Consider the following 18,754-nt stretch of genomic DNA (forward strand, 5'->3'; position numbering starts at 1 on the left):
ACTTTTGAGCAACTTTTTGAGAAATTACGGGCAACTTTTTGGGAAATCTCGAGCAACTTGTGGAAAGCCCTAGGCTCACCTTGGGGCACGCGCGACTGACGAGCGAAGCGATACGGCGGGGAGGAGACTGGTGGAGAGGGGTACCTTAAGGCGAGCCTGCTCGCAGGCTACTTTTCTGTTATTGGAATTAGACTTTTGCTTCATCTGATTCTGTTGAATGTATAACGTGTGATGCCTCAATAAAAGAAGGTAGAAAACGACTTTGACTTAATATAATTTTGGAGTGTTACATGGGTTAGTTCAACAAAAGCTATTCGACGTCATAGGCCTTATCTCGACGCCATCTTGACGGGTAAGCAACGCGGTTAGAAATTACAGTGTTTGTATGGGAATCCGACGGAAAATATCTTGGAAAAGGTTAAGAATCCGATCCAAAAATTGAGTGCTGAACAACTAATGAATTTTTAAGTTAAGTTTTTATTTACCAAGTTTGAAAGATGAAGCTGGCATAGGCTAGAAGGCGTTCAGTTACGTTTTTTATTTTCCATACATTTGTCTATAATTTTTCCCGCGAACTTGCGGAGAAAATATAATTTTAGTTGTAAACAAGTTATGTAAACGGCGAGTCATTCCCTGCATATGTTTTAGCATCGACAGTCGCTGACATCAGCAGCTAGATTTCTTATTATAGGAGTGAGATCATTCCACAGTTTGGGCCGTAAGTAAAGAGGTGAATGTTTCCATATGTTATCGAGGAGAATCGACGTATTCATTTTACTGAGCTTCTCGTTCTCTCATGCGTACAACAAAGTCCTCCTCTCTCCGACCCAGATCACCACGGTTGGCAGAAACCTGAATACTGTTTGATTGTTTACTAATCGAAAAAAATGATCATCAAAGATGGTAAATAAAGTTTACAGTTTATTGTTTTTATTTACTAAAAAAATGATTACAAAATATTTTGGCGAGCTTAAGTTATGGCAGTTGGTTTCTAATCATAGCTACTAAATAATGATTTTATTTGCTGTTAACTGTCCTTGCAAGCAAAACCTTTGTGTCATATTAGGATTACTACGATCTGTTGAGTGTTGAGGTGTGTTGCTTTCAACAAAGAAAAACGTAGCCTTTTGTTTTAACATTGGTAAATAGAGAAATAAATAAAAAAGGGGGAAAGCGAGAACAAGTAGAAAAACACACAGAAAATAAATAACTCGAGAAGCTTCAGTTACCGTGGCAACTACGTTAGTAGTGACGGGCCGCCATTTTGAAAACACGTCACCGAGAAGGCCCTGGGGACGAGGTTGGTATAAAACTTTACCCCTTATTATGGCTCCCATGTGTAATGAACATGTTACAAAAACTCCAAAACAGTTACATTTCGTTCCTACTTATTGGATCTTTGTCATCTTTAGAGTTGTAAATCGATTTTGCAAACCAAAAAGCTATAGCGACATTTACGACAAAGACTACAATAGTTGGAAACAATGTCTCCAAGCTCGATATCCCAGCAAGTGACTTTGCTACCTTTTCCTTTGTCGGATCCTGACGGCTCTCCAAGGCAACTTCCAGAATCTTGAACGCGTACTCTGTGGAAAGGGCGCTGAAAATGTGAAGAAAATGATGACTGCTCCCTATGATGTCGAATTTTCCTGACAAAAGTCGCTCAGGCAATCTGCTTCCATAGATCAGACCACCCACGATTGAGCAGAAACAGTGACGCCAGTAATACGTAATGAGCAGCTCGTTACAAGAAATGAACGACTGGCATGTCGTGACATCGTGACAGCTGCACATTGTCACGCCAACTGTTAGAGAGAGCACAGTGTTCAGCCACCCAGCAAATACGGGAAGTATTCGGATGATCGCTCCGTATTTTCGAAGATCGACTTTGCTTTTGCAGCTTAAGAATGTAGCCAAGAAAGATAAACCAGCGCCCATGACCGTGTAGAGCAAAGCCGATTCAAAAATTCTCCAGTTGGTATTTATTGGCCGATTGTAGTAATACATTACTTGCCCAGATGTGTACGTGTAAATGCTGATGCCGGCATAATCGAAGAAGTAGAAAATTCTGTGCATCTGTTCCGACTTGGAGTTAAACACATGAGCAGTAACGCTCAACGAGTAAACGGTGATTGTTCCGATAAATGATGATAACATTGGCCAGTAGAAGTCGCGTTGAGGCGAAGTCGGTTGTCGCAATTCAAGCAGAACCACTGAATAACGCACGATGAAGTACAACACAGCCACAATGTGACTCCACATGTTAAACGTCTCATTGTTGATGTAAAAGAGACTGCGTAAACATTCCCAGGTGGTGCTGTAAGGCTTTCTGTACCCTGTTTTGATAAACGATTCTTGAAGGCCGGGTGGTACATCACAGACGCTGTACAGAAAAGCTTCCCCGCTTTTTGTCTCCTTGAACGTCGCTCTAACGCTTCTGTGGTTGTTGTTTTGATTGTTGTTAAGTTTTTCGTGATCAGGAATAACGAACCTTGATCGTCGTTTCATTTTCAGGTAGTTTTGTGTTGAAAACAACCCGTTGCTACCAAGTCAATTAAGGCGACTTGAAAGAATGTAAATCGGTCGTCACTCAAGTGTAAAATGACGGAAACACGTAGAAACCTCGCTAGCGTCATTCACATATTTCCTGCAGGAAAGTTGAAGTACGGTAATACACAAATCTTGTGGTTTTCGCGCACTTTCGATCACGACGCATCGTGATCTGTCACGCTATTATGTTATTTGAGCTTGTCCTGTTATATTTAGCCGAGACTCAAGGAAAACATTCCGAGATGAATATAACATTGACTTTAAACAATAGTTTGGAAAACAGTGCCAAGTCAATTTGAATAACTTTTTCCGCTTTGAACTTCAAAATTCTAATTAGCAATTCAAAAAGCAAAAAGCCATATTTTAAGGAAATTATCCTTTTAATAAATGTGTCCTAATTGCGTTTTCTTATTTTCACCTTGATATGTTTTGATCGCGGTTTTGATGACTTCGATCTTTTAACGATCAATGTCTAGACTTGACACATTTGAAGGATAGTTCATGTTTTCGTGAAACGAGGTTGCGTTTTATTCATTGTCCGCAGCCAGTGTTTCGTAAACAAAGCGACAATGATCAATATAAATACCAGAAATTAAGGAGCGCCGCTGAATAAATTACGTATCAAAAACCTTGCAGTAGATATCAACCCTTTAATAGGAGACCTTAGAAATACGTTCGAAAGAGATTGTCCATTCGAAAACTTCAATCGGTTTAAAGAACTATTAACTAGGAAATTTGTCTCGTTTGTTTGCGTTTTTTTCTTTTCGTGACTGAACGGCAATGAACTTTGAACAAATATTTACATAATGAGTAGAGTATTCCGTTAATCTAAAGCCTGATCAAAGCTGATTTCCCCTTAGCCGTCCGGCTCTGGTCGCTTGTAGAAAACCCGACAGTCTCTTTTTGGGAGTTAACAGCGAGTCCAGAGCGTTGTCACGGTGACAGCTTTGATTGACACAGCTTCCGTGAATATAAACGGAATTATTAAGCTGCTTTGATGCACCGTAAAATTCTCACAAGAAACACTGGAAAGAATGTATGAAAGCCTGTAAGGAGAATTAAGACTTAGAGCAGTCAGCCAAAGTACGTGCTTACGATCATGGATGTCTTGTTATCTTGTACCGCGTAAAAGATACCCTTGAACTGCAAATCCAAAATGGTGAGTATCGACAATGCCCTCTGCCCCAATATCGAGGAGTTTGTGACACGTTCGGCTGCAACGCAGGCTACTCATTATTAAATATCACTCCACGAATTTAGCTAACAGGACTGAAAAAAATAATGTTCAGTGAATTACCTATTACCTACTTACCAAGCACCTATTAGTAATTTACCTATAAATTTTAACGGTGATTTTAAAGAAGGTGTGAGTCCATTTTACAGTTCCTGCCAATGACCTGGCCCTTTGAATGGTAGTGAGGCTGGAGGTGACCTTGCATCGATACAAACCTCTCTGCTTTATTATGTAAATGCAAACTAGTTTGCATCAAAACAACATGATTAACACAACAAAAGCAGTGAACTTGGTCATGTATCAAAACAAGGTCACCTCCAGCCTCACTTCCATTCAAAGGCCAGGTCACTGAGCAGGACAACTGTAAAATGGTCTGAAATTTAATAAATACCCGCTCTAGAAGGGAGTTTTTTAACGGTGAAAAGTTTTAAAGCGAGGCTCACAACAGTCTCCAGCACTTTCCAGTTCTCGAACAAAACTCTTTTAATGTACGTTAGAAATCCGCGTTTTCCTGGTGCTCTGTTTTTCTTCTCTGTCCCTTTGTGGGGGTCAGTGAATTTATCAGTTACTGCTACAAAAATGGTATCAAGCAAATCAGTGATAAACAAATTGTGGCAATTTTCTTGACGTTACTAGTAACCGTGGCAACTGTATGACTTGTTAAAAACACCCTTAATTTTAGTGCTAATAACTCAAAAAAGAGTCTGGTGACCCCCATTTTTTATTATTGATCAATGGAGAGCATGAAAAATTGAAAAATTGCTCCGGAACGTTTTCAGAGCCTCCCTAAATTGGCATGTTGACTCCAAATGCAGACAACAATTCCTGCCCAATCTCTGGGCAGCAAAACATTTCAACAAAACATTTTCTTCATTCACTTTTACCCGTCGAAGTCTGTAGATCAAACAGTCGAAAAGTTTTTAGCTAGAGATCGTTTTTCCATTTTTTTTTAATCTAGTTCATTGCGGACCTACATTTTTTACGTAATACAAGTCATTTATTTACTAAAATGGTCATGATTTAGTTCTAGATCACTTTCAGTGACAGGTAGTTTTCTTTAAGGGACTTAAGGCTATTAAATGCAACTCAGAACTTCAAATTTAAAAGAGAAAAAATATGACATTTGAATTCTTCCAATTATCGAGAAATGATTAATACTTTTGAGCTGCGCGACCACAGGGAATTGACCGTTATACGTTTGCAAATAAACAAACAAAAAAGTCTAAATAACAATTGCTTTTGTTTACTTAAGCAACTTAATATATTGCAAGCCATTCTTTTTAGCAGCAAGATTGGAAATTTTAATTTTTTTAAATATTGAATGTTTATGATTTGTGAATGGCCCCTAATTTCAATTGCCCAAAGGTCTCATCAACTCTTCGTTCAATATTCGTCTGCATCGCTTCTTCGCCGTAAAGTTCGCGCTGATCTTGTGAATATTCGAGACCTTGGTCCATTGTTTTTATCTACTAACAAAGGAATTACCACGAGGTGATATACATGTAACGCAAGTCAGAAAACGGCTCAACTGCTTGTCAACAAATTCTCTACACCTGTGAATATTATTTATGCATTTTTAATGTTCACGTAAGCTTTCTTTGTGCATATGAAAACTTTGCATACCAATTAGACTTAACCGCAAATCAAGCGCTAACTGGTTATTTGTCTTTCCTTGTAATTATTGATAACATGAAGACGCCTAAACTCATCTTAATCGTTCTCTGACATTCGTGCTTGGAGCTGCTTGTTTGGAGACTCGCAAATGCGCAAAATTTGGGTAAGTTGGACAATATATAGTAAGCTTACGTCGAAATGTTATTAAATCATGTGTTCTAAGTCGGTTACATAACAATGCATTTTATTTTGAAACCTCTTGTTTTGGCTAGTGTTTTAACTTGTAAAATTTACCTGGCGAGGTTTTAAACATGTTGCAGTTATTGTTTGAAAATGGGAGCTAATTTCGAATCAAATATTCCCTTTAAAGTACGTGTTAATTTTGTAATACGTGGGTGAAATTCTCAGTGTATTTTCAATCTATCCAAAAGCAGCGATATCTGACATTTTCCGAATTGCTGTACGTCAGAGCACCTAGCTTGTTCGGTTCAACTACTGTAAGGCATCTTTGTTTCGACACAACAGAGCATATACCGGCTCACAAGTTCCAAATGAAATTCCAGTTTATCTGAACATAAATTGTATTCGTTTGCATTGTTTTCGAGTTTTTCAAGTACCTAGCAGCGCTTCAGTAAGCTTACATTATCGATCTGAACTGTTTTAGTCTACGCTAAAGAACGTTGAATTTACGTTTACTTTTAATGGGCTGACAAGCTCTTTTAGCTTAGGACTACAGAATTTGTATCAACAACGAATTAAGGGATATCTGCACCAGATTTAAATTTTGACAAGTGTGTTTGGACAGAATGACTCAGCGAATAATTATGCAAATATATTATAGGACTCCTGGCAGTAAACAAACTCTTTCCCAGGGTCCTGTCAAGTCTTGCAATATCTTGTGTTTTTACATAAGTGTAAAATCAATTAAAGTCAATTAACAGTTTTAAAGCCACCTTCAAAGGACCACTCCCCTGAAATAGAACATAGCCGAGAAATTTTATAACCTCAGGGAACATAAAAATTATATGTCCATGCTCAACCGCTTTTCACCTCTAAAATCAGTTTATTACTATACTTACAGTCGAACTTCGATTATCCGGACTCGTTGGGACTTGGGTACTAGCCCAGAGAGATTGACCCCTGCTCCTTCCCGCTATTGAGCCGACTTTGGCCCCGCCCCTGACCCGGGTAATTTAAAAACGGAGATTTAAACGCCGGAAATGTTCCGCACACAGGGTTTGAAGCTTCTTGGTGAGCGTTTGAAGCTCCGTTTTCGGTGACGAAAACGCCGGTTCAGTGTGGACGGTGGCCAACCGGGAAAAACGTCAAATATTGCCCGAGTCAGTGTGGACGGGGCCTTTGTCATTAGGGAAATTGTATGAACACTGTTATAGCTTGTCTCTAGATTTTCTCTCATTTTGAACTTTGCTATCACCTTCCTTACAGAGACCTTGACCGAGTGACGGTAAACAGAATATACAACAACTGCAACACCACGACCACCCACAACAACGGCATGAAAGAACATGCCCCACAAAATGGCAACGTTCTTTTTGAAGACGACGAAATGCCAAAAGGCCTTCGAGAACCCTTCATCAAGACAGGATATAGAAGAGCTTACAGTACACCTTGGCAGTGCTTCAAGAGTCTTATTCTACATCAACAATGAGAGCTTTAACGTTTGGAGTCACATTTTAACAACATGTTACTTTTTGGTACGCTACGGAGTGGCCGCAACCACCCAAACCAACTCGATTTTAGATCCTTTCAATTTGCCTCTCTTTGCTTCTGCTTTTGGAACTTTAATTCTTTACTCTACAAGCTCTGTTGCTCATCTTTTCAACTCTATGTCTGAACGAGGATACAAAATCTGCTTCTTCTTTGATTACGCAGCCGTTAGCTTGTACACCTTCACCTCCAGCCAAGCAATGTTTTTCTACGTCCGGCCAATCAACTCTCAGTGGACAATCTTTGAATGGCCATCTTTGTATCTGTGTTTAGCGGCACTGTTTTCTTTTCTCGTGACTTACGGCTGTTGTAAGACCGATGCTGCAGTCAATAGGTTCAGCACGCTTCTTCGTGCGTTACCAGTCCTTGTTGCCTGGTCGTTCAGCACGTTGCCATTCACAGTTGGCGTGACGCTTTGCAGTTGTCACGCAACTGATACAATGTGCAGGGCCTTCTCTGCCTGCAGTAACGGATTATCCGTTAGTTATTATTTCCGTCACGCCTTTTGCACGTTTCTAGCGGGATTCATGTACAGCAGCAGGCTACCTGAGCGGCTCATTCCAGGAAGGTTTGATCTGATTGGAAACAGCCACCATTTCCTACACATCTGTGTTGCCTTGGCAACAGAATATGCTTTCAAAATCATTGAACTTGACATCAGCCACAGAAAGAGCGCTAACATGATGGATGAAACAACAGCTTATGTGTCGCCTTTCAACACCATGGGCGCAGCCATTTTGGTGATGTTTATTAATGCCGGAATTGCATTTTGGTTTGCCAGAGCCCTCAAGGTCAAGGAGAGTGTTCATAAGAAGTAACCTTAAGACATTTATGGACTTGTACGTGAGATTGACGTGCGTGTCATTTCACAACATCACACGTTTTCTCAAGGCTCAAGAAAACCCACTGAAAATAACAACTCAGTAGAACACTTTTAGGAGGGTATAACGTACGCCATTGCGAATAGTTAAGGTTTGGAAATATTTAAATGGATCAAAAACACAACATGTGGTTAGTTGTATCGTCGGCACAAATTTGAAGTGCAAATAAAATGTTGTAACTGAGCTAAATGTGTTTCTTCTTGGAATTAAATTGTTTTGCTTTCAAAAGCCAAGTTGGCCCGCAAGGTGTCCCGTACAGACACCTGAAATTATTTAGAATTATAAGCCTGCAATGCGTGCAAACAGCTAAAAGTATTATTTTTTAATCTTCTCTATAAATAAAGGCTGCGCGCGCACATTGCTTCTTTAAATAATCTTCGTTAATTTCAGGTTTACCTGGCTCTGTGAAACTGGAAAACCAGAACATCGTTTTTTTTTCCGCCGCGTGGACTTCGTTAATTTCAGGTTTACCTGGCTCTGTGAAACTGGAAAACCAGACACATCGTTTTTTTTTCGGCACGTGGACTTCTATGTGCATTCGATCAGACAAATGAGAAATTTTGCCTGGCACGCAGGCGACGCTCCTTGGACGTGCGCGGTTCACTTTGCGCTCTGGGATTGATAGTGCGCGGTTCTCTTTCCCGCGCTACCTGTTTTCCCGCCTTACAGCCTTGAACGACCGGCAGCGCACCTGAAGACGAGGAAATAAGAAATAAGTGTAGTGATTTAGTATGCATTTGTTTTCAAACTATCGTGAAAGGAATAAGAAATGAGTGTGGAAATTTGGTGGGCATCTCTGTAAAACGAGCGAAACTGACCAACTCGAAATAATAATAGTCTAAAAACTGGATTTCTTTTTCTATTCAAAACCTTAACTGACTATTGTGCCGGTAAACCACATTTATGAAAATATATCAAAGCAATATATCAATAAGAGACAACTTGGAAGGGTTGTAAGGGACTGCAAAATATTGCGGTCACAATTTTAGAGAGTTGACTGCAAAGTGATTTAATTAAAATAAAGGCATCCGACTTCGGCTCGTGATTTATAATTTATTCTCGTGTTTTTTGCCGAGTTTATTAAAAAAAAGTCAGAATTAGTGTCTTTACATTGCTCAAAAAGGTACCTAAGTTCTGCAACTTGTTTACTTGGCTAATTAGTTGTTTGACTTTCTGGTGACCGAGTCTTATCGAACGTATCCTTAGACAGTAGACGGAGGTTTTTGAAGCTTCTTTTGGTGTTTAAGATCGTACACAATGTTAACTGTCCGCACCAGTTAGAGGGATATCTTGTTTTAAAAGAGATCAGATATTCACGGTAGAACACTCAAAGACTCGACACTCATAAACGTCACACCATCTAAAACAAAAATGGGCCAGTCTACTTTCAAGTGTGACGCTGCACGAGAATGGAACGGATTACCAAGGGAAATGAGAGAATTAAACACTCTATCTAAGTTTAAGACACACATTTTTAAGCATTTTATGGAACAGGACCGTATAAATCATATATGTACTGTAAATTAGGTTCAATTTTGTTTTGTTTTGTTTTGTTTTTGTTTTTGTTTGCTTGCTGCTCTTTGCCCTTCTCTTCTTTTTAAATGCTTGAATTCGATACATAAACTCCAGAATACTTGTATTTTTTTAATGTAAATTTTTAATATGTATATATTAAATCTTCTACAATTTTAAGAATAGATGTATTTTACACTTAATGCTGATCGCCAGTTTATACCAGTGATCTAATGATCACTGATTGGCCCTTCAGGATAAATAAAGTTTTAATTAATTTTTTTTTTAACGTATATCTGACTCTGGACTGAGGAAATTCAGTTACTGAAATTCTTTGCCAATCGGCAGTGTTGTTAAGGTCACGAGTGTTTATTTTATCGGCGAAAGTAACCGAATTGCTGGAAGTACGAGTACGAGTGCTACTGCTCATCTGTTAAACTCCATGTCCGAGAAGGCCTTCAAAACCTGTTTCTTCCTCGACTACGCCGCAGCACATATACGTTCACTTCAAGCCAGGCCATGTTTTTCTACACTCGGCCAGTGAACTCAAATTGGTTGATCTTTGAGTCGCCGTATTTGTACCTTTCCATAGCAGGTTTGCTTTGCTGCTTTTCAACATACGCCTGTTTTGGACAAGTCGTCTGAATTTGTCCGTCGATTTGGCCTTCCGTCTAGGAAGACGATTTTTCAAAGACAACTTGGTCGTTTAGACAGTCAAGTTGTGAAAAAGCCGTTTTAAATTCACACTAGACGAACAAATCGTCAGTGACTTCTGTTACAATGCAAACAGGAGCAATTTGTAGCTGGATCTTGGTGTAGATCAGTGTGATCTTCTAGTGTGAAAACAGCCATCGACACAGATTTGCACCGTTTTCCGGCACCGCTTGCCGTGAAAGAAAAGTGCCAACTTTCTTTCCCCTTGGTTCACACAATGTACCGTGACGCTTTTTTCAAAACGTACGTGAGCTTGGGATGCCTGTGTTAATACAAGCGTGACATACTCAAGTGTTTTAAACATTTAATATTTAAATTGTCAATCATCACAAGAACCCAGGCGTTTCTATCAGCGTGTGTTTGGAGACTGTACCAAAACAGCATTTAAAGAAGGTAAGATCTGACTTGCAGGCTTATCTGGTAAGTAAGATACACAGGCAGGCTCACTTTTACCTCTTGCGATTCACTGCAACGCTAATTATCATACCGTATAAGGGTTATAACCTTTCAAATATCGACAAAGACAACGCTGTCGTGTTCAGTGATCGTCCAGTTTCAGTGCAGTTTTCTTCTTTGGTTACAAGAAAACTCGAAGTGTGCAATGCAGGGAAGATTTTACTTCCACAATTGTCTGCAGTTCATGCAAATGTTTTTCATATCTCCAGAGAAAGCGAGAAAACATTCTGGCCTCTTGTGCGAAGTGAAGTAGCCAGCTGGTTGGCGCTTTTATCACGGAACGATGTTTCGAGCGAAATTGTCGGTCTGAGAAACTAACAAATGCCTTCAGCTGGCAATATTCTGCGAAAAGAAGCGAAACTGGATTCGATAAAGCTAGCTGGCAGAGATTTTTCGATTTCTTTTTGCTATGGCCATCACATGATGACAAACAATTGGTGGTATTTATCAGCTTCTATTGTTCCCTTGTAATCTGCGTCACGCAAACATATTTTATCCTCAATCTTTAATACCGTTTCTCCATATCTTTAACTTTGTTTCTTTTTCGTCTAATTTGTTACTTTTTTACTTTCTCCCACCTTAATACAAAGTTCACTGTTATACTGAGATTAATAATGAATTATTTTGGTATTTCCTACATTTGTTTCAACACAGTGTCCATGACAAGTGTTAAAATTTGAATATTGCTGGTTTTCACTGTCACGCAATCAAAAAAATATTCAACTACAGAAGCTATGAATTTCAAATATTATAGACGATAATAAGATAAACAATTTCTCCAAGTTTCAGGTCTGTGCGGTGTACCGTTCGCGAGTTATTTGCCGAACCTTTCCACGCAAATTTATAAAGCTTAGTATGGAGATGCGATAACTGTGAAAAATATCAGAGTTTGCATGGGAATAAACGAACATATCCATGAGCTGAAAAAAACTGAAAAATGTAATCGTAAGCTTTACCTTGTGTGTACTTAGTGTGTCACGCTGTTTTAAAGCGCTGGTGATTTTGGTTCCACTGTATTCAAGCACGACACTCGGGGTCCCTCTCTCCCCTCCCCCACCCACACAAACACACACCTCCTTCTCCAAGAAAAACAAGAAGTTACAAACTATTTTTCAACAATTTAAACTCTTAATTTCTTTAATTTATTATGATCAGCTGAATCTTTTGCAAAGAACAGACAGAACTGGTGCCGATTGTTTGCAAACACAGCAATACAAAAATAGTGAAAGCTTGCTCCATCAAATGTCAATATAACAATAGAGTTGATGTTCTTGGGCGTAAATATGTTTTTGGCCCGACTCAGGCTCATTTTAGCCCGAGCCGCAGGCGAGGGCTAAAGTGAGCTCTGAGAAGGGCCAAAAACATATTTACGCCCAAGAACATTAACTCTATTACTATTATAATCATTTCAGAGGGCATTTAGTTAAGGAATCAAAAACAGTAAGCGATATCGTGAACGCTGCCGTTGCGAGTCGGCGTTTATTTATGATTGAAAACCAGGTTTAAAAGTTTACAAAACTCGGCAAAAAACCGCTAAATTACTCAAAACAATCTTTGCTTGAAAAAGGAAATTACAAAATTCTATCGGCACCAAAGAAATAGTCGTCATTTATAAGCGTTAAAATTAATTGTGCTGTTAACTGAACTGGCAGTTTGGAATATGCCTGAGCGAGTTTCGCTCGACGAAGACAAACTTACATTCACTTCACCGCCTGGATTCTTCTTTGGGTTTCTGTTATTCCTCTTCATCTAGCAAAGAAGACTGAGAATTTGCTTTCGCGTTCAGTCCTTCAAACATTTTGTCGTTATAAAGCTCAAAAACAGTTTTGAAGCGTCTCGACTAAAATTAAACGAAATATTATTCCACTAGCTTGTGCCAGCCAGCAAGAAAACGGCGCGAACAGTTGAATGGTTTTCAGTTCTGATTGGCTGGCTTCCTTTTTTTTCTTGTTTCTGATTGGTCCACCGCAGCGGGCTAAAATATATTTTAGCCCGCTGAATTCATTCTCCATTTTAGCCCGCAAAATACGCCACAATGCCCGATGAAATGATTATAATAGGCAATATTCGTTAACAATGTCACAAACAGCAAAAAGATTATTCTAATTTGGTTCCAAGGTTAAGAAATAAAGTCTAAGCTAAAAAAGGAACTAATTAATATAGTATTTCGATCTTTTTGTTTCAGTGTCTGGCTGTTTCAGTGGATTTGCTTGTCGATGGAAAGCAGCGAGCCCATGATGAAGAAGAAATCATCTTCGGAGTCTACCAGCAGCGCGCGGATGACACGTGTGTGGATGATTATTGCTGTCGTGTTCATTATTATCAGTATTGCATTGTTAATCGCTTTGATAGTGGTAGCAACAAAGCAAGAGAAGAGCGAAGAAACCTCAGACAACGGCTCCCATGAAGCTGTCAGCGTGGAGTCCTGTGCAGATGGAATGTCCAGTTCAAATGAACCACCCAAGTCTGCCGGTGTTTTTGATGACCTGTCGGTCGACGAGATCACCGCCGTCCGAGATTATCTGCTGAAGCAACCTGAACTGAACCTCACGAAATATGTAAAGGCTCATGTGAACAGCAACTACATATATTTGATACAGTTTTTACCACCACCCAAAGATGAGGTCCTGGAATTCCTAGACAAAGATGGTCCCAAGCCTGAGCGAAAAGCTATCGCGGTAATATTTCAAGGTGCTACCGACCCTCCAGTGGTGAGGGAATACATTGTCAGCCCGGCTGCAAACCCCACCGGTTACAAGGCAAGAACAGTCCCTGGTGGGGAGAAAGACACCGTCCCATTCAATGCCCGACCTCTTGATACCCCTGTAGAGTTCAAGGGATTGATGAACGTCATCGTTAGGAAAGCTGCTCAGAAGCTGTACAGGCTGATGTACGAAAGTTATGATGGCTATACGCTTACCGGTTGTACGAAGAAGTGCCTGGCGCCTCTCTACACAGCACCAATGGGATTTACCGGAGAAGATCGCTACACTTGGCTGTTTTTCCTTCGCACGGGCTACGCTGGTGAATACTTTCATCCGTTAAACTTGATGTTGCTCGTAGATCACGGAGGAGCAGTGGCTTCAGAGTGGAAAATCCTCAAAGTTCTTTACGGCAATCAAACTTTTGACTCCGTAGACGAGCTAGTGGCCAAATACGATAACAATACCATAGAAAAATTCAAGATACTCGCGCCAAAAGGGAACGCCTCATTGTTCTCGAGCTATGAACGTCGAGGTACTCCCCAGCCGTCTGAACCAATGAGAGGCCCTGAACAATACGAGCCGGATGGCAAGCGGTATACTGTGAAGGGGCGTCATGTAAGCTACATGTCGTGGTCATTTGATTTCAGAATGGACTCAAACAGTGGTATGCAGATCTACGACATCCAGTTTAACGGAGACAGAATTGTATATGAGCTGAGTCTTCAGGAGGCGGCTGCTACGTACGGAGGCTATTACCCAAGCCCCTCGTGGAATGACTTCCTTGATGGATCGTGGGGGATGGGGAAGAGTAGCTATGAGATGGTTCGTGGGGTGGATTGCCCGGGCACCGCTACCTTCTTTGATCTGGTGCACATGATCGGGCTTGGTGGACCGAAGACCTTTCGTAACGCGGTATGCGTGTTTGAACTGAACACTGGGATACCACTCCGTCGACATTACGATAACAACTTCGTGAATGGATACAAGTTCTACGGAGGAATGACCAATCAGGTGTTAGTTCTACGTACAATCGCGACGGTGTACAACTATGATTACGTATTTGACTTCATATTTTACCAGAACGGCGTCATAGAAGTCAAAATGTCAGCTTCCGGGTATATCTTTGGCGTATTTTACGATTCTTATACGAGTCCATACGCATATCCACTGCACGAACATTTCACCAGCGGAACACATGATCACCTAATCAATTACAAAGTTGACTTGGACGTCGGCGGACGAAAGAATTCCTACGAGACGATTGAAATTGGAATCGAGAACATCACCGAGCGCTGGTTCCCCAACAGACGACGTGTTCAGAAAGTTTTGAAGCGAAGCGTGAAAAAAACCGAGTTGGAAGCCGCGTATAAGTTTAACTTCGACCATCCGAAGTATCTGAACTTCTATAATGATGCGAAGAAGAACAGGATGGGTGTGAAGAAGGGATATCGCATACAGCTGGGCGCCATGTTGAAACAGTTGTACCCCGAAGACTGGATGATCACGCCCATGTTAAGCTGGTCCCTGTACCAAATGGCCGTCACTAAATACAAAGCGAATGAGACCCAGAGCAGTTCTATCTACAATCAAAACGCACCTACTGATCCACAGGTTAGATTTTGGAATTTTGTTTTATTTATAGCGGGGGCGAATCTAGGTGAGAACCCACGAGTGTTGGGGAGAGGGTAAAAGAAGGGAGGGGGAGGGGGGGGGAACGGACTCTCCCCCCCCCCTCCAAGGCCTGCAAGAAAAAGCCTACTTTGACTTCCCTACCTTTTGGACAAGAAAGAAGCCTATCTTCACGTCCTCTCCCCGTCGAGCATCTTTGTAGCCCCATTGTATAATTAGTACTTCACAATGCTAATGTACTTACTGGCAACAAACTCGCCAGGTTATACCACAAGATGTCTTTTAGGTGGGGGTGATTCACTAGGACCTTTAACCCGTCCCTATTTAGACCAAACGGTTAATTTGGTTTATAAAACCCCAAATATATTTTTCCGTTAGGGTAAAACATATGTTAAATCTTATTCCTTCGCTGTATATATTTCACTGTTAACGTAAATTTATTCTTTTGGTAATCGTCTTCGCGCAGGTTGACTTTCGCAAGTACCTTATGGATAACGACTCCATATTAAACGAGGACCTTGTTGCCTGGGTAACTATCGGTGCGATGCACGTGCCTCACTCAGAAGACTTGCCCAACACAGCCACAGCTGCGAACTCCGCCAACTTCTTCATCAGACCTTTCAACTACTTTGATGAGGACCCTTCTATGGGATCTACTAACGCCATCTTGATTACGTCGACAGACGCGAAGTTCAGCGGACAGAAGGTGGAGCGGTATGGTACCCCTACTGGACCACAGTGCGTCCCTAAGGAACACAAGATGGACTTTAAGGGTACCTATTGAGACTCCTGTTGGGGTTATCTTAACCCGGGGGCTGGGGTACTTTCATGTTAATGGGGGAGAGGATGCTCGTCGGAAAATGTGAACTCAATCCCCCCCCCCCAAAAAAAAAAAAAATGGGCCAATGAGCGTGGCGGAAACTTTATTTGATATAATTCTATAAAGAGACAGATAATTAAGAGTCATAGTGACTTGAAGGACAATAATTTATGTTGTCATCGAATGCTTTCAGCTATAAAGTAATGTCTAAGTTTTCATGTCTGATCAATCTTTACGACTAACATGACCAAGGTGCTTTGTTATTTCTTTCTGTGCAGCCCTAAAAGTTACCAGAACAGCATCCCCGCCCCTTTCACATGGGAATTCCCCCCAATTCCCTGGTTTATGGTGCGTGTAACGTTTTAGATGGATTTTAAAAACAAATCACAAAGTGTAAGAGTGTATTTCTATTCTAGAGAGATTGATTCTCGGCATTCTAGCTTATGGTAATAAGGAGCTTACATGTAACGTATAAGGATTTTCGTGATTGTATACGTGAGTTGATTTTACCGATAATTGAACTAATATATTTTGGTCTGTCAATCGTGGGACATCGTGTCTCTATCTTGACATTTATCCTTTGCGCGGCTTGTGCTTATACCACCTCAATTCATTACTTGGGGAACCGAGGTCGATACATTCCGATGTATTTTCCAATTCATTATGATTCTGGATCTCTATGTCAACCTGGGCGCTGTCAAATAGCTGAAATCTTATGTTCGATTTTGGTATCTCTTGAGTTGATCTTTGCCTTGTTCCTGTACAGCTTTTCCCCCCGGCCTTCACGGTATTGCTGACGTCACTGCTCGTTTCGGTGACGTATCCGGACCACGTGACCCAAAACGAGTTGACCGTGACGAGAATAGAGGCCTAGGAACAAGGCAAAAATGATCCAACTAAGGTTTAACACCGGTAAACAGTAACTTGCATAACTCGGAACGGCTGTATATCGATAGATGTTATACTAAACTATTCGAACTATATGTAACACTGAAGTGCAAAACCTTGACTAGCAAACGAAATAAGGTCATAGTGTATGTTTATGATCGTTTAGTCCATTAGTTACTAAGAAAAGATAATTAAAAATATGTACATGTTATTAAGCAGTTGCAAACATATAAACAATGCTGTTAATTAAACTAAGAATTAAGAAGAAAGTCAACTGTAAGTTGAAACCACAGAAGAAAGTAATCTTTAGGTCTAACAACCTAAAGATGGATTTGAAGAAACATCTTGGAAGAAGGTTCTGTAAGTAACTCACTGGCAAGTCGATAAATAAATCTTCAATTCGATTCAATTCTTTACCACTTGTGAGCCTGGTCGCTGGACAAGGAGTACCTACCTCTGAGCTAACTTTCCCAAAGCAAATCCTTCCTCACTGACGGGAATCCTCTTTTACAATGGTCCTGTTAAATCTGAAATACAGTTTTCCTGGTTCAAAATGTCCGAAAAACTTTATTTGTGGGTTAACAGTTTTTCGCCTAGTTCAGTGTTAGTTATCTCCTCTAAAAAGTAGATTCAGTTTTTAGGAGAGGGTAGGGTTATGGGCTATGTCGTGTCTTTATGCCCGGCAGCTGGGCAAGGTCTTAAATGGAATAAATTCCAGGCACAGAGTACGCATATCCATATTCACAGAATTAACAGAAAGGTTCATTCAAACTTCTTGAGAGTACAGTAAAAACCCGCGTATAAGAACTAAATTTAAATTTTGGAAATTTTTTTTTTCTTTCAAAAATTTTGTTTTTTTTTTTTTGGTTTTTTTGTATTAGATCTACAAATGTCGAACGATTTTAAACGAACGGTTTTCTCCCCTCCCGCCCTGTCCCGCGGGTTGAGTTTATGAAAGGGAATTATTTTGTGCCATCCAATGAGACATAAGCGCACGGCGTGACTGTTACAGGCCAGCACACGAAACTCCAGCCGTGGATGAAGCAAGCTTCGATTGCTTGATTTCTTGATATTTATCGGCAGCTCGCGCTTCGAGTGTTGGATGGATTTTCAATCCAATCATAGGAGCAGAAACTGATGCGTGGTTTGGATGTTGGGCGATGGGAATTTCTGGGTGAAGATCGGCTCGGCGCTGGACCGGTCGGAAAGTCAGTTTCCTCCCTTGTTCTCTCTTATTAATCGGGCGTGGCCGATTTATAGTTTACCCTTTGGTCGTCCTAGAGCGTAGTCTCCTGGCGCGGCCAAAAAGACGGGGATAGCTTGGGGTTGCTACAAAACCGCTACGGGTGACGCATACCGCAATGGTTTTCATTTTAGTTTTGACAGGAAATCGTTGCAGGCACACTTGGTCGATTTTCGGTTAATGTGTAATCAGGTTGTGTTTTTTTGCTTCGGCGGAAGGACAGAGAAAAAAGCTTACGGGGCAAAGTACAGTATGGGGCCCAGTTCTCGGCCACTTTGACGTAAACTTGTATTTCTTACCTCAGAAGAACCGCAGGAACTTGAAATTTCTCCCAGAGCTAGCTGCATTATTCAGCTTTTTGGTGTAAAGCTATCGACCGGTCAAAAATAATTGCCCGAGCAATAATAAAAATAAAAGCTCCATTTGTGGGCCCAGTTCTCGGCCACCTTGGCCCAGTTCTCGGCCACTTTTGACGTAAACTTGTATTTCTTACCTCAGAAGAACCGCAGGAACTTGAAATTTCTCCCAGAGCTAGCTACATTATTCAGCTTTTTGGTGTAAAGCTATCGACCGGTCAAAAATTATTTGCCCGAGCAATAATAAAAATAAAAGCTCCATTTGTGGGCCCAGTTCTCGGCCACCTTGGCCCAGTTCTCGGCCACTAAAAAGCTTGTGCGTATATCTGTAAAAAAATGCTCAATTAATTTTCACAGTCATAAAATCACTCTGTAAACCTATTTATACTATTCGATCCCAAATTATTTTTTGATGCTTTTTTTA

At 40.7% G+C, this 18,754-nt stretch overlaps 2 protein-coding genes and 1 pseudogene across 3 annotated transcripts; 2 read left to right on the forward strand and 1 right to left on the reverse strand.

Moving 5' to 3' along the window:
• Positions 1-528: 528 nt before the first annotated feature.
• LOC144657651 (membrane progestin receptor gamma-A-like) lies at positions 529-2,761 on the reverse strand. The gene is made up of 2 exons (XM_078518005.1): positions 1,196-2,761; positions 529-1,004 (listed from the first exon to the last, which is right to left on the reverse strand). Exon 1 carries the CDS (start codon positions 2,506-2,508, stop codon positions 1,372-1,374), a length of 1,137 nt encoding a protein of 378 aa, XP_078374131.1. The 5' UTR covers positions 2,509-2,761; the 3' UTR covers positions 529-1,004; positions 1,196-1,371.
• Positions 2,762-4,963: 2,202 nt separating this feature from the next.
• LOC144657652 (membrane progestin receptor gamma-B-like) lies at positions 4,964-8,155 on the forward strand (annotated as a pseudogene). The gene is made up of 2 exons (XR_013571591.1): positions 4,964-5,561; positions 6,845-8,155. The product of XR_013571591.1 is annotated as a membrane progestin receptor gamma-B-like (transcript).
• A 2,388-nt stretch (positions 8,156-10,543) lies between these two features.
• LOC144657653 (diamine oxidase [copper-containing]-like) lies at positions 10,544-17,135 on the forward strand. The gene is made up of 3 exons (XM_078518006.1): positions 10,544-10,626; positions 12,875-15,005; positions 15,490-17,135. The coding sequence occupies exons 2-3, from the start codon at positions 12,906-12,908 to the stop codon at positions 15,805-15,807; spliced, it is 2,418 nt and encodes an 805-aa protein (XP_078374132.1). The 5' UTR covers positions 10,544-10,626; positions 12,875-12,905; the 3' UTR covers positions 15,808-17,135.
• The last annotated feature ends 1,619 nt before the right edge of the window (positions 17,136-18,754 follow it).

The sequence above is a fragment of the Oculina patagonica genome, chromosome 6, assembly GCF_052425735.1.
Source record: "Oculina patagonica isolate OP01 chromosome 6, crgOcupat, whole genome shotgun sequence".
In the NCBI taxonomy this organism is placed as follows: Eukaryota; Metazoa; Cnidaria; class Anthozoa; order Scleractinia; family Oculinidae; genus Oculina; species Oculina patagonica.